The sequence below is a fragment of the Podarcis gaigeae genome (assembly GCF_964106915.1).
Source record: "Podarcis gaigeae genome assembly, chromosome: 16".
Lineage (NCBI taxonomy): Eukaryota > Metazoa > Chordata > Lepidosauria > Squamata > Lacertidae > Podarcis > Podarcis gaigeae.
Window position 1 is genome coordinate 39,777,586 of NC_139693.1, and position 21,137 is coordinate 39,798,722.

The window sequence follows — 21,137 nt, forward strand, 5'->3', positions numbered from 1 at the left end:
CGACTCATCTAGAATGATTTATAAAAATGTCTTGCTTGTGCGAGACTGTCTGCAGACTTACAACTTAAAAATATATCCAGGGCTACAGCTGTGATAACACAAGGAACTGTCCAAGCAGTTTGCTTAAAAAGGACCTAATCAATCAATGTCTCAAACAGAAGGTTGCTCTCATATAATCACTGATAATCAATAGGAAACTTAAACTACCCCTCACTTCAAGTTCTGTACTCAAAATCACTAATATGGTCTAGAATCTCTCTCTACTATACCTACAGGAAACTACTGAGTGGGGCAGAACTCTGCAATGCTTTATCCAAGGGATGGCCAATTGACCATCTACTGGCTGGATCCATACCCCAAGGGAATATAATTTACCCACTGCCTACCGAAGGTGTGGTAAAAGTTTGGACCATCACTTTCACTAGTGAGGGGAAGGGTTTTTATTTTTATAGGTATAGCTTGAATACAATGCTAGTCCTACTCAAGGTAGACCCATTGAAATGAACAAAAATCACTAACTGAGGCCTATTACTTTCAGTGGATGTACTCTGAGTAAAATTTAGTTGAATACTGCTGGAAGTGTCAGGGTACAGCTCCACTTACATGAGGAAGGGTAGACAGGAGGAACTGCCAAGCCTCCTAGACTGTCCTCCTTATGCTGACCTTCCTTTGGTGTTAAGATGGGTGCTCTTAAGGGAGGGGGGTTGCCGTATTTCAAAAATTAAAAATCTGAATCTGGACATTTTTGGGGGCAAAGTTGTTGAGCTTTTATGGCAAAATCACAAAAAAATGACGTTTTTGAGCTATTTTTATGGAAATTGGCAAAAACGACCCTGCCAACATGGGTTGCCATATGTCTGGATTTTCCCAGCCATTTTGCTGATTTCCACCCGGACACCGCTTCCGACTTGAGTATTCTGGATATGTCTGACCTGTCCCCACCTCCTCCTTCATGAGACATACCTGGAGCTTTCTCCTCCTGAGGTGAAAGAGAAGCATGGCTTCCACCTTAGATAGAACTAGATCTTTCCTATCAAACATGTATTTCCTGTAGTAAGCATCGCTTTCGCATTTTGCAAATTCAGGGCTCACCCCTATTTCCTTTTGTGCCGTGCTTTCTAGGTACCGCCACAGGATTTCCAGGTCTCAATCGTAGAATTGTAGAGTTGGGAGGGACCAGGAGGGTCGTCAGTTGTAACTCCCTGCAATGTAGGACACTTTTGTCCAATGTGGGGCTTGAACCCATGACCCTAAAATTAAGAGTCTCATGCTCTACTGACTGAGCTATGCCAAGTCTGAGCGGTTGTTGCCCCCTCCTCTCACTTTCCCTTGGAAAACCCATGTTTTACCATTGAACTGGAGCTAATCTGCAGAAAACCCAATTGCAGTTTGCTCTGATTTAGCGATAATATGTGGGTTTTCCCGGGCTAAAGCCCGGAAGAGACTCAGTATGGAGGCCAATTGGCCAAAGTATTGGGAAATATTAGAAAAAGATGGTGACAATTGGAAATTGCAGAGTTTGGAGAAAATGAAGGATAAAGTGCTAGACTGGTTACATTATGCTCAGATTAAAGAAGTTTTTAAAAATGACAAAAAGTTAGGATTCCAGGTGGAAAAATCGAAGTTATAGACAGAACTGTTAGAACCAAAGAGTAAGATATTATCAAGAATGTATAACTTGCTGTTGAAATGGAACACACAAGATGAAATGGTTAAATCTGCTATGATAAGATGGGCACAGGACATTGGGTATAATATTATGTTTGAAGACTGGGAAAGGTTGTGGACCACTGGGCTGAACTTCACTGCATGTAATGCTCTGAAGGAAAATGTAATGAAAATGATATATAGATGGTACATGACCCCTGTTAAACTTGCTAAAATATACCACTTGTCCGAAAATAAATGTTGGAAATGTAAGGAAAATGAAGGAACATTCTTTCACCTCTGGTGGACTTGCCCGAAAGTGAAGGCCTTCTGGGAAATGATATATAATGAGCTGAAAAAAGTATTTAAGTATACTTTCACTAAGAAACCAGAGGCCTTCCTCCTGGGTATAGTCGGCCAGAAGGTGTTAAAGAAGGACCGAACATTCTTTATGTATGCTACAACGGCAGCAAGGATACTTATCGCTAAGAATTGGAAAACTCAAGATTTACCCACACTGGAAGAATGGCAGATGCAGCTGATGGACTATATGCAACTGGCGGAAATGACCGGCAGAATCCGAGACTTGGGAGAAGAAAAGATTGAAGAAGATTGGAGGAAATTTAAGATTTATTTACAAAAATATTGTAATTTGGTGGAATGTTAAGAAGGGTGCTTGATTATAAAAAACTGGCCATCACTAATCTGGATTGGAATTGGAAGATAAGTGAGATTTTAGAAAACAAAAATTGCTGAAGAATTGTTATTTATCATTTAAAAGAGCGACTATAAATTACATGATAATTTGCTTGGAAAAATGTATTGATAATGTAAGTGTGAACGGGAAACGTGAGGAAGTCCAAAAAGGTTTGAAAATTTGTTAAGACAAAAGGAATGTTGTTTATTATTTTTGTATTTTTTATAAAAAACCCTAATAAATATCTTTATAAAAAAATATATATATATGTGGGTTTTCCCAGGGAAAGCAGTGGAAGTTTTTTTTTAAAAAAACACCTGCTTGGACACAGAGCTGGAAATCCCAGACCTATGCCTTGAAACGTGGCACAAAAGGAAGTGTGGATGAGTCCTTAGTCTCAGTGTGATTATATCCAGGGAAACAGATGCTTCTCCAACAGAGATTCTGCTGAGCATTTAAACTCTGAAGGCCACCCGGTGCAACCCTATGTGTGTGAGACGGTAATAAAGAGTTCCACACTTGAATGTTACATCTCCATCTGGCTTCTGCATGGGATGACCCTCACATGTCTGAGTGCTTATGGCTCATAACTGAGCAGTCCTACTGCAAAGTGTAGCCTCTGTCATTACAGAGACTGACTACCCAGGAAGCGGTTGGTTTGTATGACAAGATATGCCTCAGAGCCCTGGAACATTGACTAGAGAAGAAGACATCTCTTGAGCATACTGAAATGGGCCATCTCTGCCTAAACAAAATTTTCATCCAGACAAAACAATTGGGGTCCAAGCAGTCGTGATTTGTTGAATAGGGAACAAGATGCGTGCCCACAAGTTCCCCCTTCCCCATTTTCACATCCCTTATTTCAATACTTCCCAAACTGGGAAAGTATGGTTTGAATGATCACTAATAACCAGAATATTAAATCACAGTTGGATATCCTGTTTTTAGGGATCTCTCAAGTCACAATGCTTGTTGTTCAAACACATGGGAGATAAAAGTTTAAGAAACTCAGAAGTATTGATTTGAACACACAGGGAGAGAGGTGTGGAGGTAGGTTGCTGAACCAGAATTGTTATTTCTGAATTAAGCCACTGACCACAGTGTTTATAGTGTTTATAGGTGCCCCTTGGATTTACTTCAGTATTTGTCTTATGAAGATTCCTTAAGGTTCATAAGATACCTTCCAATACCCACTGAATAGTTTAAAACTGAGGAAGAATCTGGTGCAGGAGGGGGAGGTTACTGTCAAAGTCACAGACTTAGAAAACTAGAGTATATGAATTTGAAGCTAGGTAGGTGGACATCTGCATATTTTAGCCATCTTTGTATTTGTGAAATGGGGGGGGGGGGGAGAAAATCTCTTCCATAACTTTCTCATTCTCCCCCCAAAAATTCCAGTCTGTTCTGATGGATCTTAGTATGTTTTGCCTAGAGCGCAAGATCTCCAGATGTAAAAAAAATTATAAAAATAATTCAGCCTCCTCTGAACCTCAGTGAGGCAGTGTTTGTGCTGGCTGCCAAAAAACCTGTCTCCCATCAGACCATCTGTGAAGAAATCTAGGGAGCCTTCCAATACCCCCCCCCCCAAACTAGTCAAAGGGAAGGGAAAAACATGTCAAGGTCAGTAAGAAATTAAATAAAAAAGAATCTGACAAACACCTTCCAAATCCTAAGGACCAGGTTTATAATTAAAATGTGAAGAACTGCCTGGAAATCCTGCTAACTATTAATAAGAGAAGAGCAAGAGGTGGAGTCACTTTGTGGGGAGGGGCATATTACATTGCTGCAGATTTGGCAAAAGATCCCCCCCTGCTGTTGTTGGCCAGAGTGAGCTGGTAAAACCTGTGTACAACATGCAGAGTACAAACAACTGAGAGATACTGTTAGAGAAAGAAGTGTGTGTGCCTGGATCACACCTCACAGAAGGGGGTGGGAGCCTTTTTCAGCCTGACATCCACATTCCTTTGGGGGCAAACTTTGGGGGCAGGGGCACGTCGGTGGTGGGTGGGACCAGAGGCAAAAGCAACAAAAACTAAATTTTGCAGGGTGTCTCTCAGAAGCTCTGGAGAGCAGCTGCCAGCCAATGTAGACATGAAACTGCTTGCATGTGCAGGCCTGTTAAACTCGTCTTTTTGGTAGTGGCTTGGTTGTGGGTCCCCCCTCCAAAATTAAAACAGTTGCAGTAGCATGGAGAAGATCCTCTGGTGTGTGTCATGTGAGTAACAGTGGCCATGGGCCACAATCTGAAACAGAGGGCTCCCCACTTGCTTGGGAACCGCTTCTACGTGAATGGGTTTTGCATGGACAAGTTAACATTTCAATGACCCAGCCACTTGCACAGGGACAAACCGCTTGAGTCTTAACGACAGAATCAGCACCCTCCCTGGATGGGAAGGTCTGGTTCCCCCATAGAAATCTACGTAGATGGCTGCAGTTGATCACTGCACCACTACCCTAGTCACACAAGACCCACTGCTGTGTCCCCGTATTCCTTTCCCCCACAGCACGGACATGCCACAAAGAGATTTCGATATACTTTATTAAATTTCTCTTGTTTGTTTCGAGTGTAGAATCTGGAATTTCTGGCACAGCGGAAGAAAAGCTTATAGTGTATATCTTTATATATCCTTTTTGGCTCACACAAGAAGTTTCTGACCTCTGTTGGGGTGGAGGGGACTGTGTTACATGCTCCACCCTAACTCTGGGATCTTATCCAAGAAGGGAATTGTAAGGAAAGGATGGCAGAGTGAATTTGAGTGTGTGCTTTAAAATGGAGATTTCAGCAAATGTTGCCATAACTAAAGGAGAAAGTGAGGCATGAAGCCAGAATTCTGGACTGGGGCGGCGGAGAGGAGAGATGACCTCATCACAATCTGCAACATTCAGACATTTCCAGGTGCTAAGGGATCTGAATATAGAGTGAAGCACTCATGGGGTTTAGGGATTTTGTCTCAAAGTGTACTAGGTGGGGTGGGCGTAGATTAAAATACATTCAAAACTGGTTATATGCAGAAAGAAAGTCCCCACATATCTTGTGAAAGGAATGGAAGTGCTTTTGGGGGGCTATGCTGGATTCCTACAAAGTGGAATAGTATCTGCACAGCCTGGGGATATCTCAAAGCATTTCACATTTTTTGGCCTCTCCAACCAAATTCCAAGCATCACTGGAGTTTATTTACTTGCCATGCAACTGTGAAAAAACCAGTCCCTCGCTCTGCTCCAAAAGCAGACAATGAGGAAGGAATTTGCAGAATTTAGGCTGGGATGGATTTAGCCAAAATGCAGCTGCAGGGAATATATGAGCCTGCTTCTATTCTCAGTTCAGAAAGGATTGTAGGTTTGGGGGTTCAAACTATAAAACGTTTTTTTTGCTTCCCAAGGCAGTGAAGCGCCAGGGTGGGGTGAGTGAGAAGATGTTGGAAATCCCATGGAAGAGGCAGTTGATCAGGAAGAACAATGCAAACCAATCATGGGAAAGAAAGCCAGCAGTGCGTTTGAGCGAGGCTGGAAAAGTCCTGGTGTGATGAAACCACCTCCAGGCCTTTCTGAACGCACACATGCATGCACACACACGCACACACCCTTGGTATTCACTACACTGAAATGCCTCCCAAATGTCAAATGACAAACTGCTGAGGCAGAAGGCTGACCTGACATTTCTGCTCCTGTGACATTTTAGCCACCTTGGCTCAAAGGTCTGTTCAGTTTCATATCCCATTCTAGATAAGACAGTTATCCCTGTGCCTTGCCTTCAAGTTATATAGAACTGAGGTTGCAAAGCTCCCAACTCTGTCAGAGCGATCCGCCTTTTGGGATTTGTGAGGAGCATATGAAAGATGTCCTCAAAATCTGAGCCTACTCTTACAATTTGAATCTGGATGATGCGCACTTTTCCTCACTGCTATCTCCCAGTCATGCCTGCTGCCCTGACACAGAAGATTTACCTGGAAACTGTTTTGCAATGAGTCACTTACAACACTGATTTGAAAAGATTTCCAGTTGCGCATGCCATTAGCCCTTCACTCCAGTGCCAATGAGGTTTTGTGTGTGTGATGTTAAAGCTATTAAATCACTCCTACAGAAGTTAAATGGGGTGACTATTCTAAGTTACACACACTTCTCCTAAGCTTGCTGGCTCTGCTCCCGAGTGAGAAATCACTATGGCTGAGCATTTTCATTTCATCCTCTCCCTGCTCCCTCCCTATTTCTTTCTGGTGCCAACTGGACAATGACATTGCTTCAGCGGAATGGGGAGATACCACAGCACACTCCACTGTACTTACTGATCGTCCAGTGGCTATGAGGGGCCAAAATCAGATGTTGCAGAACTGCCAAATCAGCCTCACAACTTCCCTGTTCCCCAACTCTTGAACACCTTATATGTGTTGAGATATCGCAGTGCTGTGTCTCTCTGTGTTTTCTCCCTCTTTCTCATGCCACACACTGCTCACTGGATGCTGCTGGTGTGTGGGGGACATGCTGTGTTGCAGCTTTACAACACAAGAAAGTGCTAACAGATGTTGTGGAGGGAGAATCAAGGAGCTAGACGTGCAGCTGCTGTTGCTGGGGGGCAGACCTGTGTATAGTGTAATGTTTAGTCTGGGCCTCAACCATTCAGGGGCCAGGAAGGGGGGGGACAAACCCCCCCATCAGAAGAGACTGCTAAATAGATAGATAAATTGCAATGAACAGAAGACAAGCCAACAATCTGAACTAAGAGAGGACACCGCTTTGGGTGTGAAGCTGAGAGGGGGAACTGCCCTAGCTGTGAACAGCACATGCATATTTAGATGTATGGGTTTCTTGGTTGATGCCCCATTTCCTAAAATAAACAAACATCCGGTCAGGCTCTGCAAACAAGAAAGAGCATTTTTGTGAAGGAGCCTGGCTCTCTGCCTGCATGAGTGAGGGCAGTCAAATGTCAGCTTCCCCACATCTCTGACACTGTGTGAAAGTTTCACCCTCACACATCCCTCAGGGCGCCAGCTTCCTCCCTTCTCTGCTGGGCAACTGCTCTTGCAGACATACGGAAGCAGTGACATTTCCCAGGTTACGGAGAAAGCCTCTCATGCCATTCCCCTTGGCAGGACAGCAAGAGTGAGACAGAGTTGCCCGTCTACCTAGCTGTCTACCTCAGACAGAACAAGTGGGGCAAGTACTTTACCTTCTGCATCCTCAGCCATCTCCTCCTCGTTGCCACTGGTGCCTGACCCATCTTGCCCCATCTCCTCGTCTTCGGCTGCTGGAGGGAAGGCCGTTTCCTCGTTTTGGACGGTGGGGGCTTTTTTCTTTTTTCTCCTAGCATTCCTTTCTTTCTCCTGGAAAAGACAGGGTGACAGAAGCAAATCTTGAGAGATCATCTTCCTGCCGTTATTCCCAATATCAGTAAAGTTGGCATTCTCAGTGCAGATGCACTAGAAGTTGAGGGGGAGGGGGGAATGAGAGGGTATTATTATTTTTAAACTTTTTATTAAATCTGTATACTGCCCTTCAACCGTAGGTCTCAGGGCGGTTCACAACGTAAATGAAAGGAGGGAGCACCTACCATTCCAGGGTAGAAACATGTTATTTTTTTTGGGGGGGGGGTTGGAATGACCACTCCTGAAACTGGTGGGGACTTAGGGCTGCCCAGGTACCTGGATTTATATTGACAGGGAATACTGACAACAAAGCATGGTGTGCAAGCAGAAGCCTGGAGCTAGGCCAGGATGGGAGTTTGCCTGTGAAGAATGGAGAGAACTGGGTTGGGGGGGGCTTCCTCTAAAACCAATTTCTGACCACTGTGAGGCTCCTTTAAGTTGTGGTGAGGACTGCCCTCTTGCAGGTTCAAGGACCAGCTATAGGAAGGACCACAGCTTAGCAGTAGAGCATCTGTCTCAAAGGCAGAAGCGCTTCAAGGACAATCCTCTGGTGTCTCCAAGTGGGGCTGGGCAAACCTCCTTCCTGAAACCCTGGAGAGCTTCTGCCAATCAACACAGGCGATACTGAGCCAGATGGACCAATGGTTTGGCTCAGGATAAGGCAGCTCCCTATGTTCCCACGATGGCATCATGGAGGATACACACATCCTCTATTACGTAACTCACATGGGGTCCCCTTTATATCATTACTGTTTAGTCATTTGTATGCATTTTACCCCAGTTCACAGACCATCTTAAAATCTACACATCCTTTCCATGCTACAGAAGGCCTGAGGTTCAACTCCTAGCAGCTCCAGGTCAATATTAACAGCAACAGCAGCAGCAGCAGCAGCAGCAAGAAGAGGATGAAGTAGAGAATGCTAAGCAAGGCCTCTCTGTCCGTGACCCTGGGCAGGCATTGCCAGTTGAAGTAGGTAACCCTGGACCAGAGGGGCAAATAGTTTGAACTAGGGTAAGCCAGCGTCCTATGCTTCACAGTCCTGTGAAGGAAAGTGCTTAATATTCCAAATTTACAGATGGAGAATGAGGACCACATGAGCCTTCTGCAACCTGTTTCAGGGCAAGCTTTTTGGATAGGTTTCCAGAAGCCACCCTATAGCTCTGTATTTAAGGAAATGTTCACTGTTCTAACAAGCGGTAGCACCCCAACCCCCCAGTGTTGGAGGCAGTACTTCTGCACCCCAGCTGCTGGGAATCACACCTGGAGAGAGGACTGCTGTACTCCAGTCCTGCTTCTGAGCTTCCTAGCAGCGTCTGGTTGGCCACTGTGAGAACAAGATGCTTGACTAGATGGGAGTCTGGCATTCTTAAAGTTTACAGGCCATCAAATATTAACACTGCTGATGATCAGGGCTGAGAGTATTCTATGGTTTCATTAAAAGGCTGTGCAAAGGTGGGATCTGCTATAGAGCCAGAATTAAACACCCTGAGGGTATTGCAGTTTCCATAAAAAACATCCACGCCAAAGTTTCCAGCTCTCATCAGCCATGAAAATGAATGGCCAAGTAGCTAATCTGAGAAGCCTGAGTGAGATTTCTAACCAGCAGCCAATAGGGCTTCAATGACCAGCTGTCGGAAGCAGAACAGATTTTTTCTTTTTTGAAAGCAAATTTGCTTTAAAAGCCTAGTTTATTGTAGGATGCCTGCATTCTTGGTAGCACTGCTTTACGTTAGCGTGATATTGTTCAGTGTTAGCTGGATATTGTAGGCTGGGTATGTCTCTCAGAGCTGCCAGAGAGAGAGAGCGGTACGACCCCCAATACAAGGGAGTAAGAAATGGTCCTCAAGCTCTTAGGATGCACCTGCTCTCAGCTGACCCTCTCCAGAACTGAAGATGAGATGCACAGGCCTGCTTCAGATCCCATCATATTGGGAAGCTGGACTGGCCTCACAAGCAGCTTTATCCACTGGTGCATTTCTGTGGGCTGGATGTCTGTCTCTCATGGCATCCCATAAACAAGGTTAAGATATTTTGCAACCACAAAAGCACAAGAAGTGGGATCAAGCCCAAGATTCAGGATCCAGCTTCCTGCCTCCCACAGCGGCTGGCAGGATGTGTCCATGGAAGCACACGACCCACATATTTAAAGCACCTTTACAGCACACAGCTCCCCCGAAAGAATACTGCAAACGTGAGTCTACCTCTCACGCAATGACAATTCCTAGCACCCTTCAAAAAACTACAGTCCTCAGGATTCTTTGGGGGAAGCCATATGCTTTCAATGTCTGGTGTGTACAAAGGAGACAAGCCCACACAAAGCCTTCTCCCTTTGCTGTTCCCCAGAGACTGGCAGCTCAGAAGAAGGCTACCTCTGAACCAGATAATGTTTTGTTGTTGCTGCACTTTTATTGACAATTTCTACCCTTTTGCTCTTACTTTTTCTTTTATTTCAACTTTTTTTATTGTTGTTTTGGCTAGCTTTATTGTAAAACAGTTGGAAACTGACTTGGGGGTGAAAGGCAACATAAAGATCCAGGAGACAAGCCAATGATTAACTATTTCAGCCTGATGTGTCAGATAGGCTGATGTAAATGCTTTTTATGAATCATTGTCTGGGTCTCATCCTCCTGATATAGCTAATGCTGCAGGTGCTTTGCCAAACCGAGTTGTTGAAGATTTAGGACAGATAGCAAAGTCCTTCTTCATGTAGCACATAGTCAAACTATGGAACCTGCTCCCCCAGGAGGCAGTGATGGTCACCAACTTGGAAGGCTTTAGAAGATGAGACCAATTCATGGAGGAGGAGAAGAGGGCTATCAATGGCCACGAGCCACGATGGCTGCGCTCTGCCTCCACAGCTGGAGGCAATGCTTCTGAAGACCAGCTGCTGGAAATCACAGGAGGTGAGAATGATCTTGTGCTGGAATCCTGCTTGCTGGTTTCTCACAGGCATCTGGTTGGCCACTGTGAGAACAGGATGCTGGGCTAGATGGGCCACTGGCCTGATCCAGCAGGACCTTCTTATGTCCTTAAGGTTATCGCCATCTTCTTTTTTTTGAAAGATTTCACTCTCTATAAGGAGATGCTTCTCTACACTGCATCTTTGTATGCTGGGAAAAGCTTGTTGTGTGGGTTGTTAAAAGCAACCAAGTAAAAGCTCTTAAAAAGTGGTGCACCCCTACACACATTGCCAAACACTTAATTGAGACGTTCCCCCTTCAAACAGAAATGGAAACATCACCTTCGTGATAACACTGAATTGCAAGAACAGGAAAATTGCTGCAACTAATCTTGATAACAGCCAATACCAAGATAAAAGCAGTTTCCTCTTGTTTAATAACCATTTTGACAAAATGTATTTTGAGGTCTAAGGCAATATTAGGGACAATGCAGAAGGCTTTCACAAGAGTACAAAAGAGACACGTTCCATGTCAAACATTAATTACCTGTGTGGCTAAAAGGCCATGTCTTTCCCCTTTAAAACACAGAAGGAGTGGTGATCAGGAAAGGGTCCAACCCTGGGCCTCAGGTGTTTCAAAGGGAGAAGCTGTGTTTTAAATCAGTGTTTCCCAACCTTGTGCCTCCAGATGTTTTTGGCCTACAACTCCCATCATCCCTGACCACTGGTCTTGCTAGCTAGGGATGATGGGAGTTGTAGGCCAAAAACATCTGGAGGCACAAGGTTGGGAAACACTGTTTTAAATGCTTAGTGGCCGCTACACAACTGAATGCAATAACTAAGTATCAATGCTGGTGTGGGGGAACCTTTGGTCCTCCAGATATTGCTGGACTACTTCCCAACAGCCCCAGCAAGCATGGCCAGTGGCCAGGGATGATGGGAGTTTTAGTCCAGCAACATCTGGAGGGCCAAAGGTTCCCCACACCTGAATCGATGCATCAGAGTCTGATGACGAGTACAAAGCCCTATCAGCTGAGCAGGGGGAAGCAACCATTATCTTTTGAGGGCCATTTTCCTTTGGGAATAAATCCATCAGGAGTCACATACCTCTGGTGCCAAAAGGAGGTGAGACCACCTTCCTTCTCAATCCCCAGCATCTCCAGGTAAGCTTGTGAGAGAATAATACCGGATACCATGGAGCACTGCTGTTAGTCAGGTGTTGACAATATTGAGCTACCTGGGCCAATGATCTGAGTTGTACAAGGAAGCTCCCTGGCCTCCTCGTGAATTACCACCTGCATGAAATTATGCCAATGGTCGCAGCAGAACTGGGGCAGGGAGTCTGCTTGGTCATTGGTCTAAGCCAGTCTTCTTCAACTCTGGGTCCCAGATGGCAACGTCCACCATTCCTGACCACTGGTTAAGCTGGAGATGATGGGCAGCTATAGGACCCAAAGTTGAAGAATTCTGGCCTTAACAACTAAGTTACTCTGCTCTTCCTTGCACTTGCGATGGGTCATCTTCAGCTAGTTTAATGCTACCCCAAACCTGGCAGATGATACAAATTTGCCAAATATAAAATTGATCTTCTGTAAATGGCTGAGTTACACCTCAGGGAAAGTCTTCCTAAACAAAAATGTATCAGGAGATGCTTAAACATCATCACACTAGCCACTGGTCTGATTTCAGCTGATAATTGGTTCTAGAGAGCTGCAGCTACAACACTCAAAGCCTGGTTTCTGCTGCTGCTGTTGTTGTTTATATACCACCCTTATCCAAAGATCTCAGGACAGTGTACAATATTAGAAACACATTACAAAACATCAATGATGGAAACATAATAAAAAGATAGTAAAAGGCATACTGACCGACAGACAGCCTAATAGTAAAATAATTGTAATACTAACAAGAGTCCTGGGTAAAGAATATTTTTTGCCTGGCATCTAAAGAGATGTAATGTTGGCACCAGGCGAGCCTCTCTCCACAATCGGGGAGCTAAGTACAGGCTAAGCACAACTCTGGGGCAAAGGGTCCTCTCAGTAACGCCCCATCTGAGCTGTGCTTAGATACTTGCACTTATGGGCTTCCTGGAGGCATCTTACTGACCAGCTATAATAAACAAAGATGATGGACTAGATTGACTTCTTGTCTATCTTGGCATGATTCTTATGTCCTTTAGTTAGGCTTAAGGGCTTTGGTTCTTTTTGTTTACTTTTTAAATAAACAAAATAATGTTCTTGTTGTTGTTGTTAAAAAGGTTAAAACTAGCTCAGCCAAAGCATTGGGAAAGTTGCTATATTTCAGCTGCCCCACTCATCTGTAAAATGGGTATAATAATGACCCATCAAAGGAGTCCTATTGCAAGGGTGAATGAGGCAAAGGCATCAAACAAAGCACTCTGTACAGTAAAAGTGCTGGATGAATGATGAATACTCATAGTCACCATTTTCAGGTCTTTATGAAACACCTGGTGAGAAAGATCAGCAAGGGTGACGCCTTTCAAAAGACGGCTTCACTTGGGCTGTAGGAATGGTGCTTCATATCTGATGCTGTTTCCCATCATTAACACCTGAATAACTAAAACTAGCAGGGACCTGCCCGCTGCCTCCTCCCACAGTCGCCAGGCACACAATAATGAATGCTATCCTTGTGTGTGCATACAATGAATGACGTCATGTAACGGTTCCGATGGAAACACTGACTTGGCCACCTGAGCTCAGAGAGCTGTTGAGTTCTCCTTTGCCCCCCCCCCCCTTTCAGGTAGAACAAACAGTTCCTCACTTCCCACCCTGCAGGCACAACAATAAACACCCGCTTCTTTCTGGCCTAGCCCTTATCAAATACGTTAGTGAAATCCAAGTTTTCCAAGAAAAGAGATAGGAAGACCTTCCACACCAGAGACAGTGTAGACTAAACAGTGCCTGGGTTGTGCGCAATTGCTAACCAGCAGCAATATAAAGAACATGCCATTTTCTTCTGAATTCATGCATCCATTCTTGCAAAAGCCCATGAAAAGCTACCAGCCCACAAATGTTCCAAAAAGCTACTAGCTCCTGTCACTACAATGCAAGTGCACAGGGGAATGGTGTGTGTTTGTGTGTGAAGTCACAGATCCACTTTACAAAAACTTGCCAGTCACCTGGGAAGTCTTCTTAGAAGCAAGTTGTTGCTGGCCCAAAATAAAATATTTCCCTTCTTAGCTCTGTCTTCACGTACTGATATGCAGAAACAATTCCCTAAATTAAAACGATCCCAGCTACAAAAGAGGCAGATTTTTGAGGGTGGCAAGGTGCACAGCACATGGGTCCCAGCACCCCACATGGCTGCTTCGTGTATCTCAGACTAATGGAACTCACAGGGTTGTTGTGAGGCTAAAGTGTGTGTGTGTGTGTGTGTGTGTGAGAGAGAGAGAGAGAGAGAGAGAGAGAGAGAGAGAGAGAGAAAACCATGTATATCGCCTCAAACATCCTAGAGGAAGGATATAAAGCTAATATAAATACATATGAATGCTATGGGGCTGAGCTGCCATAAGCCCCACAGTGCTGCAGGGATTGGGGTTGAGTTGGCAAGCTCTGCCGTAGGAGGAAGAAACAGAGGAGGGGATGATTTGTGGGAACTTGGATTGGAGGATGGGGGGTCTTGCTTTTCCACCCCAACTTAGTTCTTTGGAAGGGTGAGCAGGGATACCAGCTCAACTTCATAGCCCATGGTTTGGAGTTAACCTGTTTAGCAACTTAACCACTGTTTGTTGTAAACCACAGCCCTCTGTTCACACGTAACACGAAGCCGAAATTATTTGGAAGTGAAAGTGAATGTGTCAGAATTCCTTCACTTGGCTATATAGGAGGAAGAACAGGGAGGACACAACCCGGATGATTTGCTCCAAGTTGTGGAGGCTTGTCCACACAGCACTAAATCAGTCTCCCTCAGACGGGTGCCCTCTGAATGTTCTACACTCCCATCAGCCCCAGCCAGCTTGGCCAATGGTTAGGGATGCTGTGAGTTGTAGTACAAAACATCTGGAGAGCACTAGGTTGGGCAAAGCTACACTAAGCTGCAGTTTAGTTACATGTGATTGCAACAACTGTCTGAATCATACAATTGTTTTCCACCTGCCTTTGATGGAAGAATATGTGGCATGCAAATGGTAAGCGTTATGAGAAACTGCAGAGAATTGCATATATCCAGAGTTAGCCCTATTCAGAATCACCAGAATTAATGAATATGACTAATTTAGGTCCATTAACTTCAGTGGGTCTGTTCTGAGTAAAACCAGAGTTTTTTGGGGGAGACAAAAAAGAAAAGAAAACCGCCTCCCCACCCCATGTCAGTTTTTGAGTTCCTTCTCTGATTTATTTTATTTTGTCTAGTTCATTCTGCCTCAATTCACCACCTGTGAGATGGGCATAACAGCACTTGCATCTCACAGGCCCGATGCGCAGAGAAACAAAAACAAAACAAACAGCGAAACCCTTGGCAAGTCAAAAAGTGCCGCTTCCTTTTCCAAGGAAAGCCTCGCCTGGGCTTGAACTGCTGCCAGACACAATTTCCATAAGTACTCATTATCAGCGGTTGAAGCAGCCTGTCGCTGGGGCACTGGATGATGCTAATGCGAGCACAGCTACGATCTCGTTACTATGGCAAAGTGGTCTTGGCCTTGCTGCCTCTTACTCGTGTTGTGTGTGACTCATGCGAACTGACGGAGCAAGAGATTAGGCCGGGGGAGGCTGCTTCAAAACCAGCCTTTGAATACGCACGGCTCTCCACTGACAGATGTTCTCCCTGAATGGCTTTTGCTGTGGTGCAGTTTGGAGAAGGGGCTAGAAGAAAAAGAAACCCATCGCCTGATCACCGCGTAATCCAAGCATCAAGCGCAGGAGCATCAATGCGGCACAGGCAGAATTCTAGGCTTAAAACTGTGGGGGAACCTAGGGACACAGGAACCTGCATTATACCAAGTCAGACCAATCATCCATTTAGCACTGCATTGCCTGCACTGGCTGCCAGCAGCCCTCTAGCACTTTAGGCAGGATTTTCTCTCAGTCCTGCAGAGGATTGAACTTGGAAACTCCTGCATGCAAAGCAGATGCTTCCCCACTGACAACAGAGTGCTTCTCCTGCCCTCAACTTGCTGGAGAGCACTGAGGTGGCCACTGTGATAAGAATTTAATCATGAGATCCGGAGAAGGAACCCACAGCCAATGCAAGTGGACTTGAAATGTCAAAACAGAAAACAAAGAGGCCTTCATTTCAGTGCTTTAATGATAATCTGGTTTGTCTTTGCCTTGTTTCCTTTCTTGGTAGTTACAGAACACATTGTTATGCTGGTGCTCAAAGCACTTTGCCTCTATTGCCTTGGGAAACTTTACAACAGTCCTGCAAGGTACGCTAGTATTAGTAATATTGTCAAATTACAGGCAGGAAGGGTGAAATCAGAGAGAAGGGCTTGGCTAAGGTCCAACCAGGGTGGCTACACAGTTAAGCAGAGTATCTGAACTGTCCTCATTGCTCCTCCTCCTCCTCATCATTTAAAATACTTAGAACAACTATGTTAACATTACCTTCTGCACACCAAGTTCCAGCTTCCAGGGCAGAAAGAGAGTGGGCAGCCCTGGGCTGTGTGAACATTGTTGACTTTACACACAGCTAGGTCAATCTTTTTCTCAATTCAGATTTTGAAAATGCATCAAAACACAGGATCAATAAAGATTGTGGCCAACGTTGTGGGTACACCACTTCCCAAACCAATGGTGGGAGCACTTGAGATGCAGAGTAAACGTGAGTGTGCACGCAGCCTCAGCAACTAATTCCTCCATTCTCTGGAGGTTCAGCAGAGACTGAGCCCAAACAGATTTCAGAAGCAGCATTCTGACCCCTTAATTTCGGTCAACTGCCTGGCATTTGGATGGAGAAAGGATGGAGTTATTTAAATTCAGATTTATTTATTTTGCAGGGGCGAGGTGGTGCACATTATTTTAAATTAATACATTTAACTTGCCATTAGTTTTTGGGACAGAAGAGGAAGAAAATGAACCAAGTTATTTATCTACTTAAAACATTTATATGTGTTAAGTCATAATACAAAATAAATTGCAGCACGTTCTCTATTTCATCTAGTCTGCGTTCAACAGTTTTTTCTCTATTTTAGGGAAACAGTATTTGAGAGTGACTTTCAAACTGTATTCTGGAGAAGCCTGGGAGTTCCTCAGAAGCCTACCCGTGTGTGTGTGTGTGTGTGTGTGTGTGTGTGTGTGTTCCTCATACTGGAAGATCAATACCAACAGACATGTTTCCCAGAGGACAGCCTGTTTGCTGCTACCAACATTTGCAACCTTTCCGTGAAGTGCTCAGCTCCAGGAAGTCAGAGCTCAGGTGAACCAAATCACCCAGTGTGGCTGCCATGTTATCTGAGGCCGAGTGGCAGCTAGTGCCCATTGGAATCGGTAGGGCCGGGAGACCAGCAGAGGTAGTGCCAGAGCCAATGACGGGCAGAGTCACCCTCTGAAAGAAGAAGGCACACAGGTGGGACCTTAATGGGGCAGTTCCACTGCCCAGATCTAGTTCTTACTGAAGTGGAAACCTTGTTGTCTGGAAAGCATCACTTCAGGTTACAGGCCAGGGACTCAAATGACGGAACGCTTGTCCATGCAGGACACTGAGCAGGGGAGAGTGAAATCCCCTCCCCATAATATCTGCATGTGCAGATATTTATTTAAAAGCCTTTATAAACCACTTTTTATTCCTTAAGCCAGCCTTTCTCCAACTTTGGGTCCTCAGCTGTTGTTGGACTGCAACTCCCATCATCCCTAGCTAGCAGGACCAGTGGTCAGGGATGATGGGAGTTGTAGTCTAACAACAGCTGGACACCCAGGGTTGAGAAACACTGCCTTAAGCAATGCACAATATGAAAACAAGTAATCAGTATTAATACAAAAATACAACATTAAAACCAATAAAGCAGCAATGTAAAAGCATATTTTAAAACCCCAAATAAAACAGATTCCGTGGGTAGTCGCATCCAGTGCTGGTTACAAGCGCTGGAGGGTCTACTGGAAATCCTTCAGAGGTCTGCCACTGCAACCCAGTCTAAATTCTGCCCACCCCTTGAACAGCCACCCCTCACCCCCCAAAAAAACAATCAGGATTGTCTGCAATGCAGAGTTGTTCCTCAGCTAAAGGTTCACTGAAAGGTTCACTTTTGGATGTCCAAAAGCCGCCACCAGACAGAAACAACATGGGCGATAAATCCCAATGCACATTGTACAGCAAGGTTAAGATAAGAACACAAGAACCGCTGTGCTGGATCAGGCCAAGGGCTCCTGTAGCCCAGCACTCTGTTCTTATAGAAGCCAGCCAGGGGCCCATGGGAAGCTCGCAAGCAGAACTTGAGCGCAACAGCGCATGCTCCACTTGTTTCGCAAAAGCAACCGGCTGGAGTGAGCGCTCCATGCACCACCCGGAACAACCCAGCTGGAGGGAGACAAACCTTTCTCTGTGTGGGGGACTGTGAAGCCGTCCTGCGCTCCATTTTAACAGGGAGAGTCAGCCCTCACTCTCCAGGCAGGTTTATTTTCTTTAACCAAAGGACAGGCCCTCAAAAGCTCTGAACTAAACTTCGTTCCGAGCATGTGGGGGGAAGCTGTGGAAACATACAAGCTGCCCATGTGGGGAGAGAGAAACAGGAAGCTCTCAGAGGTGGGGCTGGGGAGCCACATGCTCCTCCTGGCTCCTGATCAAAGGCATTTGCTGGGAACAGGAGACACAGTCCCTTTGTCACAAGGCAGGCCGCCTCTCCCTCCCTCCCACCTGGAAAAGAAGCCTCCTCCAGCTCTTTATTTTTCTGCAGTAGGAGTCTTTTGCTTTTCGTGGCGGAAAAAGCAACGTCCCCAAACACCAAGAGGGCTGGCCCAGCACACCTAAAGGAGCACCTGCTTCCCCATATGGTGAAGTGGACAGAAGGCAGGAAATCTAACAGTTGTTGCTGTTGTTGTTTTTAGCCACCATTATTATTTGGGCCTGTGGAAACACTTTCTCTATGCTCCTCTCATCGGGATCAGCACCCCCGTCTCCTCAGATACACAGAAGGAGAAAGTGTGCACACACAGGCTTCACTTTTCCAAGGAATCTGCACAAAAACAGGATGTGGTAGAATTAATCTGAGCCTTCAAAAGCACCTGCAGCTGAAAGAGGAGGTGGGGAAGACCCCCAACTCTTCCTGCTTCCTCTTTCTATGTACTTTTCAAGGGGGGGAAGGCTGCATCTATATCCCACCTTTGCTCCAAGGAGCTCAAGATAGCATAACGCAACACACACACCCATTTTATTCTCACAATATCCATGTGAAGTAGACTGAGCTAGCAACTATGGTTCATTTATTTTATTTTCAGTTTTTAATGGAACGTTATAACAATTAAAACATCATTCAAACAAACAAACAAAAACAAACAAACAAACAAACAAACAAACAAACAAACAGAAATAAGGTAAAAAGGGATGGTTTAGATAGAGAACAGGAGTCATGGCGAAGAACTGCCCTCTCTACTCCCTGCTGCTCTCACTAGCTGGCTGGGCCCAGAAGTCACCAATTCCACCCGCCTTGCTGCAAAAAGCAGCAGTAAAATCTGCACTGGAGGGGAAGGGACCAGCTGAGCCCCGTGAGACAACCTGTGACCACAAGCCGGGGGATTCCAGGAAGGCCCCTGAAGGCCAAGGCTGCCAAAGTCAACATGGATGCCTCAGATGGCAAAGCCATCCATTCCAGAAAGAGTTGGGTCGCCACTGTTTCTGAGATGCCACCAAGGCCTAGTCCTCCCCTAAAAACTGCGAGAGGCCAGTTGCTCCTTGCAAGAACCTTCATAACATGAAGAGTTGGGGGCCTGGGTTTGCTTGTTTTACTAAGGCTTTTTCATAGTACAATAAAAGAAACTAACCTACATAAAATCAAAAACATAGAAAAGAGAAAAGAAAAGCTGAGTCCTCTTTCCAAGGAAGATCGTAACCCCTGTCTCAAACAGAAAGGGGGGGCCCCTCTTAGGTCTCACCTGGGAGCTTCCGTTCCTTCTTCCAGTCTCCCACCCTGGGAGATCTTCCCTTCCCTGCCTCTCACTCAGAATCCTTCAGCAACCATCTCATCCCGTTTTTGTTTTGTCTAGTGTCATTTCAGATAACAGGGACCCAGCAATCAGACTTGTTTTTTTCTTTTCTTTTTTTACGGGTTTGTGAATTGCTCTGGGAGCTTATCCAGCTGGAGACTAGGGCACAGCAAGTATTTTAAGCAAACAAATAAATAACAGATTAACCATTAAGGTGTTTTGGCCGGGTCTCTATCTTTCAGTCTAAAGGTCACCCAGTGAACTCTGTGGACAGGTGTGGATTTAGATACAAGTTAAAAATAAAATGGGAGGATACACCCAAATTTACACAGAGCAGTATTAGATAGATTTGAACCTGGTATTTCTACTCTTGACACCCTGGCCGTCGGGACTCTTTTCAGTCACACCCCTTTCCCCAGGCCATGCACTTTGCCCTCCTTGAATGTTTTTGCCTGGCTGGAATATGTTCTTGAACTATTATAATGCTTCTTGATTGCCTGGGCAGAGTGCAGTGTGTGAGGTTGTGGATAAAGCAGCCCATTCAAACAAAGGTAACATACGTGTCAGGGGCTCAGGAGCAGAGGCACAGGGGAGAGAGGAAACGGAGAGCGAAGGGGAAGAATCTGAGGGCAGCGTAGGGGAGTATGAAAGTGGCCCGAGAGATTCCATGAGCTTCTCCAGCGATTCAGAAGATTCCCAGAGGGGGGCGCCGATGGCCAGGGCAAGGGGGGGTCCCAGGGGGGACGCACCAGAAGCAAGGGGCCAGCAGGGACTCCCAAAGCAGCAGCGGGAGATCAGGACCAGTTCCCCCACCAGAGCGTAGTGGGGGGGGAAGAGTCCCATGTATCAGGTTCAAATTAAATTTATTTATTTACGGCTATTAGCCCATAAGGACGCAGGTGGCGCTGTGGGTTAAAGCCTCAGCGCCTAGGACTTGCCGATCGAAAGGTCGGCGGTTCGAATCCCTGCGGCGGGGTGCGCTCCCGCTGCTCGGTCCCAGCGCCTGCCAACCCAGCAGTTCGAAAGCACCTCCGGGTGCAAGTAGATAAATAGGGACCGCTTACCAGCGGGAAGGTAAACGGCGTTTCCGTGTGCGGCTCTGGCTCGCCAGAGCAGCTTTGTCACGCTGGCCACGTGACCCGGAAGTGTCTCCGGACAGCGCTGGCCCCTGGCCTCTTGAGTGAGATGGGCGCACAACCCCAGAGTCTGTCAAGACTGGCCCGTACGGGCAGGGGTACCTTTACCTTTACCTATTAGCCCATAAAATATGTACAAACATAAAAGCACAGAAACATAAAAACCAATACATCTAACAACAGAAGGGGAACACCACGATGCAAGGGTGGGTCATTGAGCAGTGACAAATAACAGCTTGGGGCCCGGAAAGATCCAGAAAAAGGAGAACTGGAGACGAGATCCGTCATGCACTCTCATCATAACT

The 21,137-nt window shown here is 45.6% G+C and overlaps 1 protein-coding gene across 50 annotated transcripts in view; it reads right to left on the bottom strand.

Moving 5' to 3' along the window:
• Positions 1-21,137, bottom strand: part of NCOR2 (nuclear receptor corepressor 2) — a 354,299-nt gene that overhangs the window by 77,870 nt on the left and 255,292 nt on the right. For all 50 annotated transcript variants that reach the window (XM_083716710.1, XM_083716707.1, XM_083716703.1 and 47 more), the window contains one exon: positions 7,509-7,662. In XM_083716710.1, the coding sequence (XP_083572836.1) occupies positions 7,509-7,662 (154 nt within the window). The remainder of the gene's footprint in view (positions 1-7,508; positions 7,663-21,137) is intronic.